Source organism: Berghia stephanieae, chromosome 1, assembly GCF_034508935.2.
Source record: "Berghia stephanieae isolate SIO BIC M18660-M18661 chromosome 1, UCSD_Bste_1.3, whole genome shotgun sequence".
NCBI lineage: Eukaryota > Metazoa > Mollusca > Gastropoda > Nudibranchia > Aeolidiidae > Berghia > Berghia stephanieae.
Window position 1 is genome coordinate 84968520 of NC_088360.1, and position 23610 is coordinate 84992129.

Consider the following 23610-nt stretch of genomic DNA (forward strand, 5'->3'; position numbering starts at 1 on the left):
CTAATTACTGGAGATTTCGTGATAGCTCCTCATAAATCTTGCTCTGTCGGCTATTCTTGGAACTATAGGGGGATTCTTTGCTGTTGTGCTGCAGGGTAGGGATGGTGGGGGGGGGGGGGGGGGTGCTTGAAAGAGATTGGAAAAGTTTGGGGTGAGAGGGGGGGGGGGGGGAGGATGATGGTCGAGGTGAGAACATGACTGGTGTCGGGTGTGCGTGATTAGATTTGGACAAAGGGACAGCGGGGTTCTATGCAATGTGTGCCTTTCACTGTGTGTTGGTGGTGGTGGTGTCTGTGCTAGTGATGATGATGACGACGATGACGATGATGATGATGATGGTAATGATGATGATAATGATGATAAGACGGTGATAAATGCGACCACGGGTACAGAAATTGCTACAAATTTTGTTCATAATGTACCTGATAAAATCATAAGACACGAAATGAGATAATAACAATAATAAATAATAATAATAATAATAATAATAATAATAATATAAATAATAATAATAATAATAATAATAATAATAATAATAATAATAATAATAATAATAATAATAATAATAATAATAATAATAATAATAATAACCAGAGATAGCCTTTGATCGGAAAAAAAATATGTATATATCAAATCCCGATTTGAATGATAGGCATGGTTCTTGTAATATCATTACGCGGCAAACCAATGCATTGTCACGGGGTGGGTGTTGATAGGTGTAATCAACTGGGTATGTTCCTCAAACCCTGGGACATGACCCCGCAAGCTGAGGACGGTTTAACGGCCCTGTTTAATAAAGGCAGGGGCACGTTTCTCTGTCACGGTTATGTCATGAGTGCGAGAGCAATGGCAAGCAAATGACTATCACAATATGCACGTACATGCGCCAGGGGGCGTGAGAGGGAACTGGTGGGAATACGTTTAACCCTTATGGTAAATAAATGGACGATATTTCACTCCGTTTAAGTCTCCTAGGAGAATGCTGGAAGTGATTTTGAAGAGTTTTTTTTTTTTTTTTTGTAATGTTTCATTGGGATAAATCGATCGAGTAGACACCTTCAAGAAGTAACATTAATGTTGGGGATTGCAGTAGTAGTAGTAGTAGTAGTAGTAGTAGTAGTAGTAGTAGTAGTTAGTATAGTAGAGGAGGAGGAGGAGGAGGAGGAGGAGGAGGAGGAGTAGGAGTAGTAGTATAGTAGTAGTAGTAGTAGTAGTAGTGTAGTAGTAGTAGTAGTAGTAGTAGTAGTAGTAGTAGAGCAGCAGCAGCAGCAGCAGTAGTAGTAGTAGTAGTAGTAGTAGTAGTAGTAGTAGTAGTAGTAGTAGTAGTAGTAGAAGTAGTAGTAGTAGTAATAGTAGTAGTAATAGTAGTAGTAGTAGTAGTAGTAGTAGTAGTAGTAGTAGTAGTAGTGTAGTAGTTAGTAGTAGTAGTAGTAGTAGGAGTAGTAGGAGTAGTAGTAGTGGTAGTAGTAGTAGTAGTAGTAGTAGTAGTAGTAGTAGTAGTAGTAGTAGTAGTAGTAGTAGTATATAAAGTAGTGCTCAAAAGTCACTTTATGATTTTAAAATGCTATGCATAAGAAATATGCATGAAAGGAGATTAAATCATATATCATTATAAAGAAAAACATCACTTCAAGCGAAATATGGTGGTTTGAAAGTAATCCTATATGGCCAAAGTAGAACTGAACACAAAATAATGCATTCACTGCAGTGCATTCTCTATCTTCGGACTCCTCTTCTTTTAAAAAAAATTAACACTGAAAAAAAAAAGGTGGAGTTGAACGATGAAATGAGAAAGTTGTCCATAACCTAGTTTTGTGATTAACATAGGTTGGGAAAGGGATACATTGTAAGTTGGTGTGGCGGTGAAAGTTTTTGTAAAATTAAAAGAGAGAGAGAGAGAGAGAGAGAGAGAGAGAGAGAGAGAGAGAGAGAGAGAGAGAGAGAGAGAGAGAGAGAGAGAGAGAGAGAGAGGGAGAGGGAGGGTGTCTTTTTTTTTTTTTTTTTGGTGGGATGAGGGAGGGGTTTGTTTTTTTTAAATCTCTGTCTCCTGGTAAATTGAAACGGTTACATTGTATTATCGACGAAGACTGGACTCACCAACGATAATAGTATTAGAGATCAGTTTATACAATATATGACTGCTCAAAAGTAACATGCGAGTGCTATAGCCACATTTATGAAAATAGGGATTGAGCAACAATGAGCACACCATATCCCTAAACTTAAATCTCCATGGTTTATTATATTTGGAAACACCATGAAGACCAATAAGTAAGTAGAGGATCTGAAAATTGGTCTATTTTTTTTTAAATGCGACAATAGTTGCTGAGTGAAAGCAACCAGATTCGAAATATAATGTGATGATCATTATACCCATTTGGTGTCGCCATTTGGAATATCACCTTAAACTTCTTAAATGTTCCTTGAAACCAAAGCAAGAGTAAGATTATCTTTAAGCCCTTAAATCCACATAAATGAGCATACAATATTTTCGTGACGAAAATTACAGACTATTCCTATTTTATGCTCAAGGCAAAAAAAAAGTTGTGTGTTTTATATATTTCTAGTAAAATGCTTCACACTTAACACAACGATAAAGCATTGAACAATGTTAGATAAGCAAGCAACAAAGGAAATTGATACAATAAATTTAGCCTAATGTCATCCAACTGTACACGCCTTCTTATAATATCTATTACTGTGGTCATGCACACATTAGAGTGGGTTTATTGTATGTACGTACCTTACTCTAGGACTCATTAGGGGGTAGAACGATATGAGTATGCCCTCATTAAGATTAATACATTCATTAACGAAGTTAAACCTCACTTGACTCTCAGAAAAGTCGAGGCAAGGTGACAGTCATCAATATCAACATCTCGGATGGAAAGACCCCTACGGCATTGGGCAGCAACTATTGTACTTAGATCAGAGTTATTCAGTGGTGGCATGTTTCTATAGATATTACTCAGTTAGTAGAACTAGGAGTCCAAGAACATTTTCAGGATTGAAAATATGTGAGTAAAGATGAAAACAATGGGAGGGGGAATGGATCATGTGGCTGGATTTGTAAAATACCCTGAAACCATATAAATACCAACATGCGGAATGAAATCCCTTCAATTACAAAATGAACAATCGTTCATATGATAATCAAAATAATTCTAATTAAATATTCAATTGACTTAGCATAGCACAGACCCGAAGAGAGTGAAAAGTAAGCACCAGAGATAAAGAATTCATTGTATTAAGTATTTGTAGTAAGCTAAGATCAGAATAAAAACCAAACAAACATTTTTAAAAAGATGATGGGGCTAATGAAAACTATGACACAGATACCAAAATTTAAAAACAATGTAAACACCCAAAACATTATTGATGATAACTTAAGTTTCCATCTCACCATTTTTAAAAATAAAATTGGGAGATAATCAAATTGCTATATCTTAGTCCAAAATTTATAAAAATACATCAATAATTCAAAAAGTCTCAAAATGAACGTGTAAAAGTGGTTAACAACATTACAAATAATATCAAAACTTTGAAAAATGTCATGTGTTGTTTTTTGGGTTTTTTTTTTTTTTTGTTCTTGTTGCTCTCTCAGCTGTATCATAAATTAGGTTTAAACAGCTGAGAAACCATTAGCGGGTTTGGAAGCACAGGAAAGTCAGCAAAACTTTCTCCTGATTGTTTGTAAAATAGCCATTCACTTGCTCAATCTTCAGTCCGTATATGAAGAGTTGAGTTTGTCAAATGGAGGTGATTATTATTCACTTTTCAAAGTTTGCGATTAGAAAATATGAATAAAGTCTTACCTGTTTTGTTCATATCCAGGAGCAACACTGAATGTTGTGTCATGAGTTGGAGTTCCCTTTCTGTCCATCAACTCTTGCAGGAAACCTAAATCTGGAGGGACAATAGTAAGAGCTTTCATTTTGTTGAACAACAAAGGGAATTGATGTCAAGACCAAAATTATACAATATCATTCTTTGAATTATTTATGTGCCGGATTTAAGTTATATGAGGTAGGGTAATAGCAGAGCTCTCGCATCACAGAATGAATAGACTGAACTCAACCCTCACATCATGGAGGTTATTTTACCATGAACCTAGTCATCCACTGTAACATTAATACTGGAGTCTCTGGTAATCTGGTGAAAGTTACTATGGCACAAGAAGTAACCAGACTCTGTATCACTTTGTGTCGTAAACACAGGGCATTGGTACATCAAAAGGAAAATCCCTGACATCTGTTCCATCATGAGACTCATTGTGCTTGTTTTAAATATTGGTTTAAAATATCCCCACTGACAATTGTGATGTGCAGTGGAATTTTCATTTTATCTTATCATTATAACAAAAAAGAGATTAATAAAATAAAGACGATTTAATAAATGTGCTGATTGTGAGGTGTGAAAGAGGCAATAAATCAACTTATTTAGAAAACAAATATTATTGTTTTTTCAAGTCTGACATTACCTTTTTTCCAATTTAAAATGGAAGACACGGGATGATTCAAATTTCACATAAAACCCTTAAAAAATATTGTTAAAAACCTTAATCCATAGTCAATGTAATATTGCTTACGTTTGTGCTGCTCCTCTGGTAGAGTATATGGCGTAGGCTGAGGTATGTTTTTCCTTGGAGCTGGTGTGTCCAATAAGGATCCCTGTAACTCCCTCACTTCACTAAGGTAATTATGATGCTTACTGATCGTGCTAGGATTAAACATTGAAGACTGACTCTGACCTAATGCAGAGTCATAATGATGGGAAGACGATGCATAACCATTCATATGCATTGATTTATTTCCTCTTTCTATTGGACGAGGGATGTAACTTCCATTGGTTGTGCCTCTGTGAGGTGACTTTTGTCGTTTTGCTGTGTAGAGTTCCGTCCGAGGGCTTTTGGTCCTTGACATCATTAACAACTGAGCCTGAAAAGAATACAAAACAAACAAAAAAATAAGATGATGACACACCGCATTAGACTTAGACTATGTGATTTCCATCTTTGTTTCTATTCTTAAGACATTCATCTTCCCCATATTTTGGCTTTTGTAAATACATTGATTTCAGTTTATGTTCATATTTTGGTTTAAAGACATCCTACCATGTTTTGTTATTAAGGATATCCATCTTTACTTTAGTAGATGAATTCATCTATATCTATAATGATATAAATCTGTCCTTAATTCAATACCTATGACTTCCCATCCATCTAGTTAATGCACAGACATTACCAATCACTAAACAAATAATCATCCATATATTGGTTTAAGGACATCCTGTCATATGTTGGTAACATAAACATTCATCCTTCTTTTGGTTGATGACATGCATTCATTCATTGCCTGGCTAATGGATACAACATTTCACTCTTTTACTATAGTGAAACATTGTGAACAACTTTTACATTTTCAGCAGATGTTGACAAGACAGCATATTTCTTTCCCCAAAAAGAATTTTTTTAAATAAACATACTAGGCCATTTGTTCATGAAATTATACCTTCAAACCTATGACTATTTACAACGTTAAGCAAACAGCTTTTCAACACCTTCCAAATGACCAAAACAAAGCTACAATAAATCAACCAGCACTGCTCAAGTGTGATGTAATATCATTGATAGATAGTATTGAAAACTATCTATTAATGTTGGGGTTTTTTCTCCATAATGGCTGTTGTACATGGATTCGTAGTGTACCATCATATGCTCATTCTCGACATATAATCTTGGGTCTTAAAGCTAAATTGGTCAGCAAATTGATTAAAAGCCTAACGAACCTGATTTGATCAACATTTTTTCAGACTATTATTTTTAACCTGCCAATGATGAAGTTATTGAAGTCTAACATTAGATCTGGCAGAAAGTATAGTGTGGTAGACAAGGTTTAATTTAAACAAAAGCAAACAACTGTAACTGTCTGTTTCATATCAAGACAAGACCAAATCCCACCCAGAACAACATTCCAATATATCTGCAAGTATTTCATGAACATGGCATCTGATCAAGGGGACATAATTCAGATCATCGAAGATTGACTAAAGAGAAGAATTCATAATCCATACACTTTATAACTCAGTCGTAACAGATTGAAACATTCAGCAATTTTGTTCTTGAAAGTTAAAATATAATACATAGGAAGAAAAAGTAAATTTTCATGGTGCATTTATCAAAATATTGAGGTTGGTCACTGACCTGCATTTGTAACTGTTGTTGTTGTAGAGATTCTATGTGTTCAAGTCGTCTTTCATTCAACTCTGAGACTTGCTGTTCCAAATCTAAAATCCTTTTCCCAGCAGAAGTCTTGGCTTCCACTTTTGGATCAGACGTTGATGAATTATTTTGCTGTATCGTAGCAAGCTGAGTCACAAGTTGCTTTATTTGTGATTCTAAATCATGTTGAATCTATAAACGATATGAAATACAATTTCAATTCATTTCTAATTTAAATATATATATATATATATATATATATATATATATATATATATATATATATATATATATATATATATATATATATATATATATATATATATTTAATGAGTCATTCAGAAATTATTGAATTTTACTATGTTGAATATAATTTCGACTTTTAAAATCAAATGTAAATAGCACGAGGCAAATATTCTATCATAAAATTACCTCAGACTAAGACTCCATTATTTCTTTAAAGGCTTTAAAAAAATTCAAATTATCTAAAAATCGGGGTTTTAAAATAATTTTCCTTATGAATTATGTGTCCTCTACATACCAACATGCATTTCTCTATCCGATTCTTGTACTATGACAAATTACAATGAAACCCCAATACTCAATATCTAAAGCACAACAATTACTTTTACAGTACAATGCAGAAGCACGACTGGAAAGATTAAGATTAAGATATTATGTTTATTCTTAAAACTCATCATTTATGATAGTGTGAAATCTACAAACCTTCAAGAATGGTTGAGTTGCTGCAACTGCAGCTGAGGCAGCAACCGCAGCAGTCATTGCAGAGTCAGTAGCAGGAGTCACAAAATTTTTTGATGCACCAGGTACTTGATCAGAAATGCTATCATGTTGCTCGCTACCACTGTCTTCATAGTGGGCATTTTTGTGCTGGATTATCTGTGGTTGAACTTGTTTTCTCTTGGGTTGATTGTTCTCAGATCTAATGATATAAACATTGAGGGAAGATTGTATTGACAATGTGTCGCAATAGTTTTAAATCTTTTTGAATAATACTATTCCGATTTTAACCAGTTGAACAAACTTTTTTTTTTTTTGCCTTCATCTATTTCCAAAGAGAACAAAAAACGAAAAACAAAACTTGGGGCTAAAATCAATCCAGATAAAAAAAAGTTAAAACTAGAATACATTTAGACTCGCATTTCAGATACAGTTTTATATAATATAACTCATGATTTCTTTGTCACGATAAGGCATGGCTTGGTAATTGGCATTCAGATACTGAAAAGCTCACATTTTGAAAGCATAAGAAATGGGAAAACACTCTTTTTTTCTAGTTAAGAACAGTTATGCAACCTTGTACAGTGCAGTAAAAATATATCAACATCATAGAGACAATTGTAAATATTGAAATGGGCATCATGTTCATCTATGGGAATTTTTTTTTTTAATAGGAAAACCAATGGCAAATGCAAAACTAACTACAAAACGATTTCCACATGAGTCAAATGGGATCCCTTAAATGGCCAATATTGAAAGAAATGAGGAAATTCCTGACGTTTAGTTCTTGGAATAGAAGATCAATGATTGTAGTCTGCTTCTATATATAATATAAGGAATCATCTTGCTTATTCTATCACAGGTCCCATCTGCACAATACCATTTATTGACAATCTAGCAAAATCAGTGGCACTCATTTTTCTTCATTCCTTGTGTTGGAATAGCTGGTTCAAGTCTCCACTGCCATGAAAGTTTTTATTCTATATTGTATTCTGATACTTCTCTACCCCCTTTATTTATTATATTACTATTATTAAAATAAGGGCCTGCTACGCACACTTTCCTGAATAAGCATTCACCTAATATCGAAACTTACTCAATGTCTCAACTATGTCTGGATTATATTTTTGTGTTGAGAGCTCATAACAGCTAGCTCATCAATAAACATTTGCAATGATTGCTTGTTAACCTAGTGACTTCAAGAGAGAGACTAAGAATAGATGCTAGGTTTAAAACAGCTTTTTTGGAGTGGTGGATGGTGTCGATTGCAGAGCATTCCTCTCACGGCTGGGTAAAGGGTTCCGTACCCGTCAGGCCTCAGATTCAACTCCTCATCCGCACAAAAGTTGTCTTCTGGCACTTCCCTACTTCCTTCATTTCTTGTTATTCTTAACTTAAGTTAATAAGTGCTCCACTCATATTTTAAACAAATTTCCACTTGGGGATGAATAAAGGGAATTTTACTACTTAAAGGGACTAAAATCTATCCTGGGTGCATTTGAGATTTTTTACTGACCCTCCTGTTCATTGAACAGTCATTGGGTAGCTGGGTCTGTTTAATCTGGTGGAAAGTATTTTGCTATTGTCCGTGTCACACTAGAAACCAGGATAAACTCCAGCTCCACAGGCCTAATTTATCTTATACATATATTATTGTCCTCATTGATTAATAGTAACAACAAATTTTGGTGCTATATTAATTCAAACATGATGTTGATATAAGAAATGCTATTACATATATATGTGCTGTATTGTAGCTGAAGTATATCTACAATCTAATCTTTATGTAGTATCTTCAACACTGAAGCTGTAACAGTAAGGATTGGACATGTTGGCAATGTCAAGTGTAATGCAGCCAGCTCCATTAAGTCAGCTTTTAAAAAAAAAACCTCTATCATTCGTCCCCATCTCAATATGATTTATCGGTCACTCTTTGGTGCATTCGAATCCCCCACATAAAGAATATGCTGATTCCAACAACAACAAAAAAAAGATTGTTCAGATCATTGAGCTTTCTTCAAACTCTGTTACTATTTTGCATAAGTCAGTCTGTATAAAAGTGATAAAAGCAGTTATTTCTTTATTTGTTCAGAAGGAAAACCGGTCTCACATAAAATGCCCAAAATAACAATAACTCACCTTTTTGCTAAAGCTTCTTTCAAGTCCCTTTGTTTCTCAGTTAATTGAAACTGAGATATGTAAACATCATCAAAAACCCTTGCTTTAGTTGGATCTAAGACTCCTTTGTTTAAATCTCCCTGTTTTAATGAGGGACAATTAGCATTTAAGGTCTGAGGAAATAAAAGGTAACAAAAATTTAATTCAATTACAATGTCTCCTTTTGTAACAATTTAAAAGTACCTAAAAAGTCAATAAAAAGATCGTTTAACTTTGTTGAGGCCATGAAATGAGATTTTATCATATCCATATGATATCCAAATCATATCCAAACCACAATTCTTTGGCTAATAACTGTTTTGTAACAGTGTTACTAACACAGTTGAATTTTGAGTGCCGAATATCGAGGAAATAAAAGACTGATGAAAATTTCATGATTGTAATATACAAACATTGGGGGAAAAAATATAAATTGACAACCGCCAGTCCTGAAAAGCTATTTGTTGTTAAAGTCGGACATTATTGTACACAATGATTTGACAAAAGATAGAAATGCCGGAAATTAAATAATAGAATCTGTTGCTGACATTTATTGTCATCATATGAGGCTATTCAGCTAACCCAATCCTTCCATCTAGAAGTCACAATTTCAGTTTTTAATCAATATATTACAGTGAAAAGCGATTAAGCATATTCTCAATATGGACTGCATCAACAGATTGAGTATTACAAATGTAATCAGTCTTTAAATGAGTAGGAAAAAGATGAAGGTAAAGCTTATAAGACATTATTACCAGCCCCTGTCACTTTTTAAATGAGTTAAAGCAATGAGTATTAAAATTCATAAAGTTCTTTTATACACCATATTAATTTCACTATGTATTTAACACAAGACTCAGATTTTGTATTCTCTCTGAATGAATATTGAGTTTATAACAATATTTACTTTAAAATCCTTAGACAGCTTGTTTTTGACAAAGATCACGGAACAAAACCTACCTTTCCAAATGACTTGTGTACAAAAGCATGATCATCTTTTGGATTATTCACCTCTGATACTTTATCTATGATTTCTTCTGATGAGTCATTACTTGGAGTAGGATTGTCAATTTCAAAATCACGTGAAACTACATCAACTATTTGAGGATGATCATAACAACTAGAGCTGGAGTCTATTTCATTTTCTGATAAAGCAGTGGATTTCAAATCTATTGAACCTCCTTTTACTCTATCCCTTTGTTTATCCGCATCATCATTATCACTATGTCCATGTCGTTCAACATAAACATTGTTAAATTTCTTGTCTGATGGTTTAGTAGATCTATTTTGTATTTGCATACTTCCTTTTGAGCATTTACTACCATCACTACTTTGGCTATGGTTTCTCTCAATGCTTCTGTCCATGGAGGTTTTGAATTTTGAATCAAATTCTGAATTTCTGACGGCAACATTTTCTTTCTCAGAACTCTTCTCAACATTTGTTCCATTCCGCGCATTATTTTTTATTTTGCTGTCGATACCCTGGGGAAAAGATCGCTCGGATTTTGATTGAGCTTTAAGATCGCCATTATCTGAGAATGACAGTAAACTTCTGGGTGACTCAAAAGGACTGCCTACATGTTTGTTTAAAATATTCTTATTCTTATCGCCATCATCGTTGTTGCTGCTCAGTGATTTGACAGCACAGTCTGTTACGGAAACTAATTCAGACAAACTATTAAGAGCCATGTCAGCTTGGTTAAAATCTGTCAACTTGGCAAAAAAACGGAACACATTTTGGATTATAGACCAAGATCCATCGCTTTCAAATCTTTACAGACAATGGCTAGTAAATGTAACGGGCAAAACATGTCGTATCATATTTCCCACAACAAGCCGCCATTTTGAAACATTTGAGTTCCTAAGGGGAAGCACTGCTCTTTTTTACCCGGAGTAAATGAAAAGTCTACAGTTGTGACCTTCACCTTTGACATCGACTGCAAATAGATATGATAGACAATATTACTTATCAGAAGATGAATCGCAGGGCAAAATGATTGTTAACTTAGCATTCACCTCAACGAAAAAGAAAGGTATTAATACATTTAAAGGGGAATCACTAGTTTGCCTCTGTACTATGTAAATTAAAACCCGGGGTTGCGAAATCCAAATAGGCATCGGATTTTCAATGAGTCCAAGTGCCAAGTCATGATAACGATGAGATGAAATGCAAATTTGTTTAAACTCACTCAATCCTAGAAATTTTTGCTATCTCGATAGATATCTAGACTTTTCAAAATTGGAAAAATGTATTAAAAATGAGCATGTACATAGATAGTTTTATTCAACTACCATCAACATGCAAAAACTTTTTTAAAAACATTAGCTTTGATACTACGACTATCTATAGATAGTATGTAACAGGTAGATGACGTCACTCAGGCCTTTGTTATTGTTTTTGCCATCCGCGTTTGTGAGTTGTTCTCACTTAACTGTATTAATCAGACTATAAAAGTTCATGGTTACACAGAGTTTGTGGGTTGGTCCGTTATATTTCCGGATGGCAATGTTGTGAACTCCTTGGCCAAGCGCATTCTATCTATAATTTGTTTCAGAAAAATGTAATAAGTAGGCATGGGATATAAGTAACCCAGGTAAACTACGGGAGTGAGTTAACTTTAACTTTGTTGAAGACAACTGAAGACCGTCTGTTGAAAGCTGGGGAGGCCTTCCGAAAGCTCATACATCCCCAGTATTCTTGCTTTTTTAAATAATGTTCTAGTAGGGGGTTTAACTAGGAAACAACCCAAATATTCAATCAACTAATAGGAAAAACAAACACCCTAGCATCTTTTCTAAGACTTAGTAACCCTAAAAGAAAATAAAATCATCCGACCTCAAACTAACCCTTATAGAAAACTTTCACTAATCTATCAAGGTTTAAATCGAATAAATAAACGTATGACAAAAGATCCACAGTGAAAATACGAATTGAAAGAAATGCTATCGCGAGGAGCATTCGGAAGGCCTCCCACTCTAATAGAAAGAAGTAATTAAAAATACCCTAGGACCCTTGGATAATAACAATGTTGCGAATAGCCCATGCGACTATTGGCAAACATCTGTCAATAGCTTCCAGGCCATTTGCAAACGTTAGGCCAATTGTTCCCAACCTCTTTTATTTGCCATGCCCCACTTTTTTTTGTGACAAATTTGTGGCAACCCACCAAGGAAAACATTTAACATCTTGTAATAACTTGTAGGAAATAACTTTTATGATGCAGTCGTTACTCAGACCCCAGAGGTGCCGATAACTTTTTTTAATGTACCGTGGAGTTCAAGGAAACCGTGTTGGAATGTATAATTCATTTGGTATGTGAGCAAGATTCCAGTTGACTGGCTAATGAATGGTTGAGCAACTTGCAGCACCACCTAAGCTAGCATTTTGTCTTTATTTGCCCAACATAAGGAGCATGGCTCTGGTGTCATACTAGCCTACTTTCTCAGCTCCTGCAGTATTTTCACTATGCTTATTGTATTTTTCTTTTTTAAATGATTTTATCATTCTTTCTTTTACAGAATGTGCCAACTGATTAAATATTTGGAGTTTGGATGATGCATCTTTACTTGTTAAAATGAAAGGGAACAGCATTTTATTCACCTGGACATCTCTTCTAATTTTAAGTGACCTGCAGTATAGTGGAACAAATTCATGCCTACATGATGACTTGCTGAAAGAGAAGGACATATTTCCAAAAATTAGATATTCTGACAAAGTGCACTATAACAAAAAGGTCAAAAGACATAATATACCAAGGCCAATCTTGTCAAAAATTGGAAAGTCGATTCGCATTCAACCTGTTTATTTTCTCTCAAAGCATTTGCTGGAAGAAGAGAAGTTGGCTTTACAAAATGTTTTACAGCGTGCTCTTACAAAGATTGAGAGCTTGTTGTCAGGTAATATTTTTAAACTGACTTTTTTGGGATAAATTATTGTTTTGTTCTTTATAAGATTATCATAAAGGCCTCTTGCATTTATAACGTCACCATTATTATCATGCTCTGTAGACTATGAAATGGAGCTACAGCTCATATTTTCAAATAGCTTTTTCATTTTGAGAAGGGCGAGGTGATCTATTGGTGAAGGCATTGGGATGTAAGGATTTGAACCCTATGGCAGGCACTTTTTCTATATTTTCCTTGGGCAAAATTTATTCCCATTCTCCTCAATTGGTGAACTTAGATTCAGGCTTTTTGACCAAAAGTTAATTTTACATCTCTTGAATGTAAGGTAGATATGTCTTTAAAATCGTTTTAAGGAAAGGACAGTTCATTAAAACTTAACATACCCGAAAGTACTTTATACATTGTTATGAAGCTAGAAAGTAATTCGAATGATTGCCATGCAAAATATAGGCTTTATTCAATATTTAAATCGACATGATCTGGAAAGAAATTAAAACACAAAGAGTTAGACAATACAGTACAGACACAGATCAATTACAAACATTAAGTGACAAATAGAACTATCTCTAAACAGTAAACAATATCATAACATTCTTCCCCCCTTGCATGTGGCAAGAGATTTCAAATTATGCTTCTCTATTTCGTAAACTGTATGGTCTCGTCCGAATGAAGCCACTCGTTCTGGAGTTTGAACGGGATTCATTTTGAGTAGAAAGCTCATTAGGATTGTTAGGATCAGAGACTGATGGTTCGTCCAAGGCAGATTTTTGCACTACACCCGCTTCCACAGTTTGTACATCAAGCTGTTCTAGAACAGTTTCAGGTAAAATATCGTTTCCCACATTCTTTTGAACAGGTTGAAAAGGTGGAGTTACGCTCGTGTTGTCAAACGCCATGGGTGATTCTTCATTGGAGGGTTGGGCAGTAGTCATTTCACCAGCAGGGGCTAAGTGACACAAAGCCACAGTAGTTTCTTTACCATCAGGAAGTCGGACGTAGGCATAGAGCGGATTAGCGTCCAACAGTTCCACTTCGTCCACCAATGGTTCGTATTTAGAGGCTCTTACATGACGCCTCATCAAAACAGTTCCTGGAGTAGTCAGCCAGCTAGGAAGTGTTGTACCAGTGCTTGACTTTCTATTGTAGCGGAAGATTCGTTCATGAGGAGTCTCATTTGTCGCAGTGCATAAGAGTGATCTTATTGAATGGAGAGAGTCAAGAAGCACTGACTCCCATTGACTAACATTCAAACCACGTGATTTCAGGGCTAACGTGATAGTTTTCCAAAGGGTTCCATTCAGACGTTCTACCTGTCCATTTCCCCGGGGATTGTATGGGGTCGTTCGGCTTGAGGCGATACCCTTTTTGCACAAGAAATCTTGAAGCTCACTTGACATGAAGTTAGCACCTCTGTCTTAGAATGTATTGAAATAGGCATTCCAAACAATGAGAACAATTGACACAAGCACTTGATGATAGTTGATGAGCTCATATCAGAGCATGGGAACGCAAAAGGGAAGCGAGAATATTCATCAATAACTGTTAGGAGATACCGATTTTTGGACGATGACGGCAAGGGACCCTTGAAATCAACACTCAAACGCTCGAATGGTTGAGTTGCTTTGACCACTTTGAGGTTCTGCGGTTTGTAGAATGAAGGTTTTAGCTCACGACAAACCCTACAGTTGTTGCAGATTGTTCGTATTTCATCCACGGAATATGGGAGATTCTTTGACCTGACAAAATGGTTCATCCTTGCAATTCCAGGGTGGCAGAGTGAGTCGTGAAGGCTTTTAAAGTTTCTAAATCTGAACCAGTAGATGAGCAGAACTCCCTTGAAAATGCGTCAGCCGCTACATTGTCTTTTCCAGGTCGATACACAACGTCATAACTGTAGCTTGACAGTTCAATCTTCCACCTTTGATTTTATCATTTTTGACTTTTCCTTTTGCAGAATTTCCGTACATAAAGGCAACGCTTTTCTGATCTGTCACAAGTTTGAAATGCTTTCCAAGAAGATAGTGCCTCCACTTTCGAAGGGCTTCCACAATAGCGTAAGCCTCTTTTTCAACAGAAGAATGCTTCTTTTCACTGTGGTTCAGAGTTCTTGAAAAGAAAGCCACAGGACGTCCACCTTGATTTAGTGTTGCTGCGATTGCAATTTCAGAAGCGTCGGTTTCTACAACTAGAGGAGCGTTGTGGTCAATTGTCACGACAGCAGCGTTTTCAATCTCCTTTTTCAAAAGATCAAACGAGTCCTTGGCTTTTCCTGACAATGGAAAGGTGGTATTTTGGACCAGTGGGTGTATTTTATCCGAGAAATGAGGTATCCAGGATGAGTAGTATGCAAACATTCCAATCACTCTCTGTTGAGATTTGATATTGTGAGGATCTGAAAGTTCTCTCAGTGGCCGTAATCAGTCAGGGTCTGGCTGAATGCAACCTTTGGACACCTGAAATCCAAGTAACTTGATTTGTCTAACAGACTGGATAGTCTTACTTTCATTGAATGTTATATTATGTTCTTTGGCACACCTGAGAAATTTCACAAGGTTTTCATCATGCTCTTGCTGATTTCTGCCACAGATTGTCACATTGTCTAAGTAAGCAAATGTGTCACTCAGTTTCTCATCTCGAATAATGGAATCAATGATGCGCTGAAAGCAAGCCACTCCGTTAGTGACTCCAAAGGGAATTCGCTTGAATTGGTAGAGATTTCCACTGGCCTCAAAAGCCGTATACAGTTTCTCCTCGTCTTTTATTGGGATCTGGTGGTAAGCACTTTGCAAATCGAGGGTGCTATAGACACTGTAGTTTGAAATTGTTTCAATCATTTCATTGATGTTTGGAAGTGGATATGCATCGAGTAGAGTGAAGCGATTGATGGTCTGACTATAGTCCACAACCATGCGTTTCTTGTGTCGTTCGTTAGTTGTCACCAATACCTGCGCTCGCCATGGAGAATCAGATGGTTCGATCACATCCTCGTCAAGAAGTTTCTTAACCTCAGAGTCAATGAATTGCTTGTCTGGTAATGAAAATCGTCTTGATTTTGTTGCAATAGGTCTGACTTCTGGAAGGAGATTCTTGAAAAGAGAAACAGGTTCGATTTTTGCAGCAGTGAGACTACAAACGGAGAAAGTAGGTTTTGATCCTTTGAAGGATATTTGAACTCCATCATGCTGTTCAAGAAAGTCATGGCCTAAAATCAAGTCCGAACACAACCCTGACAGGATGGAAAATTTCACACTCTCATAGAAACGTCCCTGGTATTCCAAAGAGACAAAACAATGACCCTTGGTTGTACTGGAAAGATTAGTAGACGCCATGGAGATTTCTTTCTTTGATTTGAAAATCTTCAATTGGAGACTTTGTGCGATCTCTGTTGAAATGAAACTCTCTGAGCTTCCGGTGTCTATCAACGCTTTAACGGGCTTGTTAAACAATTTCACGTCAATAACAGCTCTGTAGAGACTAGCGGGAGCCGCGGCTGAAAAGGCTGAACTGAGTGTATTCGGGTCTGCCGCAGATGCATATTCGTTTTTACTTTTTGACTGGCATACCTTTTGAAAATGCCCTTTTTTTCCACAACTTTTACACAGCGCCTCTCTAGCAGGGCATTTTGATCGAGGATGTCGTTGGTATCCGCAGAAAAAGCATTTAGAGTTCGTGACTGAAGCATTGAATGAGTCAAGTTCCTTTTCAGAGGGCGGAGGAGCAGTGCTGCCACATGGCACAGTAGTTGGTGTGCTGTAGTTCTGAGAGTGTTTTTCAGCCATCTCCAAGGATCGAGCCTGTTCATAAGCGGCCATAAGTTCGATTGTCTTATTCTCGAGGAGTCGCTGCCTGATCTGATTAGAAGAGAGACCACAGATGAAAGCATCTCGGATAAAGTCATCCCTGTTCTTATCAGCAGTAACAGCTTTAAAATCACATTCTTTGGCAAGTCTCTTCAACTTTTGAAGGAACTGATCGAGGGATTGATCTGGTTCTTGCTTTGTAGTAGCCAAGACGTGTCTCGCGAATATTTTGGTTTCACGTATATGTTCTTCAGAACGTCAACAGCTGAATCGAATGTAGTACAATCAGCAATGTGTTCGTAGACGACAGGATCGACGAAATTGACGAGCAGATTGAGTTTGTTGTCAGTCGCCTGTTCGGGTAACGAAGAGAGAAAGTTGTTAAATGTACAGAGCCAGTGATTCCATTGCTTTGATGCATCAGGCGTATTGGGTTCAGCGCTGAACCGCTCAGGTCGAAGGAATCGTTCCATGTTAAATGTTGAATAAATTGTTATGAAGCTAGAAAGTAATTCGAATGATTGCCATGCAAAATATAGGCTTTATTCAACATTTAAATCGACATGATCTGGAAAGAAATTAAAACACAAAGAGTTAGACAATACAGTACAGACACAGATCAATTACAAACATTAAGTGACAAATAGAACTATCTCTAAACAGTAAACAATATCATAACATACTCTACTATTAAAATGGATGTACACAAGAAGTTGTAATATAATATACAAAACAATGATATTTTATGTTATGATTTTGTTTGAGTTCGGCCAATGGACCGATACATTTTCCTCCTTTTTGTCAAATTGCCATCGCCATCGCACTGTTAAATGTTGCTTGCTTTGTTTTTAGTCTGCTGTAATTTTTATTATGTTCTTAATTTTTATCATTTTATTGATAATGGCAATGCTTGCATAATTTTGTATCCTTTTAAAAGAATTTGTCATGTTATTTAGCAATTTTCCTCTCACCCATAGTGATCAAAAGTATTGATGGTCCTCTATTACTGGAGCGAAAGTCGGGATGCCCAATTGTACTGAGGAAGGGTATTAATAAAGGGAAGTAAGTATGAATTGACTTTCCTCTGTACAGCTGTTTGTTGTGACCTTTGTCATGGATTTGATGTTACATTTTATTAACTTCACCAGTCAGGTCTTGATATTGCCATGATTACTTCTTATTTTGCACCCATATTCAAAAAGCTTTGATCAAGTTCTACCTAACAGCATACAGATCTGAGATCGACAGATTTGTTGGTTGCTGTGAAGTGTGAAGATAACTCCCTGAAATTGAATGTAGGAAAAACAAAAGAAATGGTTTTTGGTTTTAGAAAGAACACAAATTCCATCAGTCCGCTCAAAATTAACAATCAAGCTGTTGAGCAAGTTTCGGTTTACAAATATTTGGGTATTTTAATTGACAATAAGTTGCAGTGGCAATTACAAACCGATGCTGTTATCTCTAAATTGAACAAAAGAATGTATTTTATTCTGAAACTTTCAGAATTTCACATAGACAAAACGTTATGCACCCTTTTATATAGATCCATTTTGGAGACCACTATTACTTTTTGTATTACAGCATGGTGGGGAAATGCCAGTATTTGCGACATGAAAATTGATCAGATAATTGATAAAGCCAGGAGTTATACTCACCCAATTTCCAATGTGGAAGAACTGTTCAAGAGATTTTGTCTAAGTAAAGTGGAGAAAGTTATATGGCGATCACCCCCTTCACAAATATATTAAGTTCTCCACGAGGAGCCGTCACCTTATATCTATAAAAACAAAAACAACACGTCACCTTAATTCATTTTTGCCACATGGTGTTCGAATTTTTAACGCGCAACTGTGATTTAATTTAAATACTCTCTTTTAAATATACACACACAAGTTCGGACTAAAGGCCAGAGGTATTTATTAAATTAATATATAAAGTGTTGCTATTGGTTCTTGGTTGTATATTTTTACATTTTTGTGCATTTGCATATATATGTATACATTGTCGCCATAGATTCTCAACTGTGTTTATACATTTTCATGCATGCCACGTCTGTAAACGAATTTCCATCTTTTTGGATACATAAAGTGTAATATATCGATTAATAAGTTTTGTTGTATTTATTTAACGTTTAGTTGTAAACTGCCAAACTGGCTACACTGCACATTGTTTTTGGTTTGAGTTGAATAGAAACTTTTTTCCGATTATCATCTAACAATCTTGTTGTGTTGTTCTTTGAGGTTTGACTTAAATATAATTATTATTATTGATAAAACAATATCAATACAATACACTTGGCGACGACATTACAATTGGCGACGAGGTAAACTCTGCAAATCACCGACTTTCTCAACTTTATGTTAATTTTATCATCATGAATTCCTTCGCCTTCGGCTTCGGGCAGATTGAACAGTTTGACCCTCAGCTTTGTAACTTTGAGGAGTACCTGGAGAGATTAAACTATTTCTTTATTGCAAATGAAATTATTGACGAAAACAAAAAGAAAGCAGTCTTTATCTCAGTGATAGGCCCAAAAACATTTAATTTACTGAGAGATTTAGTAACACCAAATTCCATTTCCGACCGAACATTCGAGGAGATAAGACAAGTACTTCAAAATCATTTTGAGCCAAAACCGCAGAAATTCATAGCAAGGACAGAATTTGACAAAAGAATTAGAAGGAAGGAGGAGTCAATAGCTGATTTTGTGGCCGCACTAAGAAAGCTGTCACAATACTGTCAGTTTGGTGATCAGGTGGAAGACCGGCTGTGTGAAAAACTAGTCAGATCAATCAACGATGAGACAATCCAAAGAAAACTACTCGCTGAACCAAATCTAACATTGCAACGAGCTATCGAAATCGGTCAAGCCATAAAACTATTGTACGAGGGAGCAGAGGGTTTAAACGAAAACCTCCCACAAACAGTAAACCTCATGCGAGCTTAACAAAATCAACACAAGTACTGCATGCGTTGTGGTAACGACCACCGAGGTGTAACATGCAAATTTATCAACGCCGAATGCCATTTCTGTCATAAAATGGGACACTTGGCAAAATGTTGTTTACAACGAAAACAACAAAACTTCAACCATCGATCTTCAAATCAAACGCAACGTCGTCCGTTTGAACAACAAAAATTTCGCCAACATCGGCAACAACAACGTCAACAACAACAGCAACAGTGGCAACCTCAACATCAGCAAGATACACAACAAGGGCAACATCGACAACGTAGGCTACAGCTTAATCAAAATCAAAACAGATGTCACAATTTGGAAAAACTCAATACCAATGAATCATATTATCTGCATCCTGAAGCTGACTCAGAAATCTCAAATGATATGTTTACTATTAAAGTAAAACCAGTAAGCCAATCACGGTTGATCTACAATGCAATGAACAAAATATCACCTTTCAGCTAGACACCGGGGCAGCAGCATCTGTTATAACGAAGCAAGAATTCGATAAACATTTCAATGATCATAACTTTTCCCTTTCAGAAATTCAACTACAAACTTACACTGGTGAAAACGTTCATGTGTTTGGGAAATGTGTGATGCTAATCAAATATCAAAATCAAACCAAAACATTACCATTGCACATCGTTGAAGGAAACGGTCCACCCTTGATGGGGCGAGACTGGCTGCAGGAATTAAAACTGGATTGGCAGCAACTGATTCGAAACAACAGCATCAACAACATCAATAAGACCAGGGATGACCTCGATAAAATACTGCAACAACATACTGAAGTTTTCAATGACAATGCAGGAACACTCAAGGACCACGTAACAAAAATCAACTTAAGGGACAACACTCCTATTTTTAAAAAGGCAAGGCACTCACCTTTTGCCTTGAGGAAGAAAATCGAAGATGAACTGGATCGTTTAGAACGTGAGAAAATCATAAAGAAAGTAGAACATTCAGAATGGGCAACACCCATAGTACCAGTGATTAAAAATGACAAAACACTTAGAATCTGTGGTGATTACAAAGTGACCTTAAATAAAGTCATCGCAAAGGAAGATCACCCAATTCCAAAACCAGAAGACTTAGCTTTCCAACTGTCTCATGGACAAAAATTCAGTTCAATTGATTTCAGTCATACATTTATAAATCTTGTCTTGGATAAAGCTAGCCAGGAATTAACAACAATTAACACTCACTGTGGACTGTACGCTATGTTACGATTGCCATATGGAATTTCTTCCTGCCCAGCAATTTTTCAAAGGACAATTGAAAACATTTTCAGAGACATTCCCAATACAGTGATTTATTTTGACAATTTGTATTTAACTGGTTCAACAGATGATGAACATTTAGATACCCTCAGGAAAGTTCTTCAAAGATGCAAAGAAAAAGGACTAAATCTCAAAAGAAAGAAATGTGAGTTCATGAAAAATGAAATCAACTTTTTAGGGTACAAGCTCACACAGGATGGTTTACTTCCACAACCAGAGAAGATAGAGGCAATTAAAAATGCACCCATTCCAAACAACTTACAGGAACTAAGAGCCTATCTGGGCATGGTTAACTACTATTCAAAGTTCCTACCCAACCTTGCAAACAAACTAACACCACTCTATGAGCTCCTGAAGAAAAACGTTCCTTGGCACTGGGAAAAATCACAACAAACAGCTTTTGAAAACTCCAAACAAGCTCTAATTTCTGACAAACTTCTCGTGCATTTTGACCCTGCAAAACAAATAACTCTAACTTGTGATGCATCACCGCATGGTATTTCTGCAATAATCGCACACATTTTTGACAACAGTGAAGAAAAACCCATTTCCTACGCATCGAGATCATTAGACCCTGCAGAAAGGAATTATTCCCAACTCGACAAAGAAGCCCTCAGTATCATTTTCGGCTTGAAAAAGTTCCACAAATTTCTCTATGGTCGATACATCATTATCAAAACTGACCACAAACCACTGCTAGGTTTGTTTAGCGAACACAAGCCAATTCCTGAGCATTCGTCTTCTAGAATACAACGATGGGCACTTATATTGAGCGCCTATGACTACACTCTACAACACATACCAGGTCATCGAAACAATGCAGATGGTCTCATCAGACTACCATTACCGTCTTGTACACAAACGCAACCAGCGCAACTACCCGAGGATGTTCTACATGTCTTCAACATAATCGACTCAACACCAGTGACGAGTTCAACTATCGCCTTCGAAACGAAGATGGATCCAACACTTAGCAAAGTCTACGACTACTGCCTAAATGGCTGGCCTTCAACATATAATCCATCTTCAGATGATGAATAGCTTCAACCTTACTTCGTTCGTCGTGCAGAACTCAGCATCGACAATGAGTGTCTCCTCTGGGGCATTCATGTTATCATACCTCCAAAACTCCACAAAAGCATCCTTGATCTTCTCCACGAAGAACACATCGGAATCGTCCGTATGAAGGCACTAGCACGTGGCTATGTGTGGTGGCCTCATATCGACAAAGCTCTTGAAAACGTGTCAAAATCTTGTTTTGAGTGTCTAAGTATGCGCAACGCACCACCATCAACGCCTCTTCATCAATGGATCTGGCCCAGCAAACCGTGGCACCGCATCCACATTGATTTCGCCGGACCATTCCTAGGAAAAATGTTCCTCGTAATCATTGATGCACATTCAAAATGGATTGACGTCCATATCATGGATACATATACGACTCAAAGCACCATCTCTAAACTGAGAAATGTTTTTGCTACTCATGGACTTCCTGATATTATCGTTTCAGACAATGGACCTACCCTTTGTTCACACGATTTCCAAACTTTTCTTACTCTCAATGGCATCAAACATATCAAAACAGCACCGTACCATCCAGCAACCAATGGGCTTGCTGAAAGAGCAGTAGGAATTTTCAAAACTTCAATGAAAAAACTGACAGGTGGAACACTCCTAGATCGTGTCAATCGTTTCCTCATAAAATACCGCTCCACACCACAATCTACAACTGAAATGACACCTGCCGAATTGCTTATGAACAGAAAAATTAAGACTCGTATTGACCTAATTCATGATTCTGTACATGCAAATGTCACTAAAAATCAAAATACACAAAAAGTTCACCATGATAAGAAATCAAAATTCAGACAGTTCAACACTGGTGAAGATGTAGTTATTAAAAATCATTCTTCTAATGTTCCAAAATATGTTCCAGGCAAAATTGTTGAACAAACAGGACCCGTGTCCTATAAAGTACTTTCAAATGGAATTCTCAAGAGATTCCACGCAGATCAAATCCATAGCGCCAGATACTCTAGTCCTACTACTACTGATGTAAATGAGCAATACATGCCTATCAGAAATGACTTTCAAATTCAGAACCATGACTTGCCTATTCCTATTCCCATTCAAAGTGAATTACCTATCACTAGAAATTATCCTACTGATGATTTTACTGAAAATCAATGTGACAAAATAACTGTTGATGTAGAAGAATCAAATGATTACCATCCATCTCAAATTTCAACACCAACTGAAAAAGAATCAAGGCTTAGCAGCCCTTATCTGCCACCATTACGCAGATCTGAAAGGATTCGTAAACCCCCTGAGAAACTTGACTTGTAATGCATACGCTATATTTATGAGTAGTAAATGACTACTGTATCACTCACACTCACAGTAAATGAGTACCATTCTGGTAAATGCTTCTAACAGGGATGGAGGACAATGTTACACTGTATAAATAGTAATAAAATTTTGATCTTTTACTGGTATGGTAAATCACCATTGTAATCAGTAATCAGTAATCCCAAATTTCTGATT

General features: G+C 36.3%; 3 protein-coding genes across 4 annotated transcripts in view; 1 reads left to right on the plus strand and 2 right to left on the minus strand.

Annotated features, from left to right (window-relative positions):
• The window catches only part of LOC144959685 (uncharacterized), a 93457-nt gene extending 82402 nt beyond the window's left edge, over nucleotides 1-11055 (minus strand). The window contains exons 1-6 of one of the 2 annotated variants that reach the window (XM_078892367.1): nucleotides 10079-11055; nucleotides 9101-9252; nucleotides 6947-7163; nucleotides 6203-6412; nucleotides 4589-4937; nucleotides 3816-3906 (exon numbers count right to left, since the gene is read on the minus strand). In XM_078892367.1, coding sequence (XP_078748493.1) covers nucleotides 3816-3906; nucleotides 4589-4937; nucleotides 6203-6412; nucleotides 6947-7163; nucleotides 9101-9252; nucleotides 10079-10807 — 1748 coding nt within the window. In that variant the 5' untranslated portion in view covers nucleotides 10808-11055. The remainder of the gene's footprint in view (nucleotides 1-3815; nucleotides 3907-4588; nucleotides 4938-6202; nucleotides 6413-6946; nucleotides 7164-9100; nucleotides 9253-10078) is intronic. The other variant, XM_078892374.1, reaches the window with a different exon arrangement.
• Nucleotides 11027-23610, plus strand: part of LOC144959697 (ciliated left-right organizer metallopeptidase-like) — a 35362-nt gene continuing 22778 nt past the window's right edge. The window contains exons 1-3 of the mRNA XM_078892381.1: nucleotides 11027-11151; nucleotides 12638-13015; nucleotides 17802-17886. Of these exons, the coding sequence (XP_078748507.1) occupies nucleotides 12694-13015; nucleotides 17802-17886 (407 nt within the window). The 5' untranslated portion in view covers nucleotides 11027-11151; nucleotides 12638-12693. The remainder of the gene's footprint in view (nucleotides 11152-12637; nucleotides 13016-17801; nucleotides 17887-23610) is intronic.
• On the minus strand, nucleotides 13651-14431 carry LOC144963492 (uncharacterized). Its single transcript, XM_078897570.1, has one exon. It carries the CDS (start codon nucleotides 14419-14421, stop codon nucleotides 13651-13653), a length of 771 nt encoding a protein of 256 aa, XP_078753696.1. The 5' UTR covers nucleotides 14422-14431.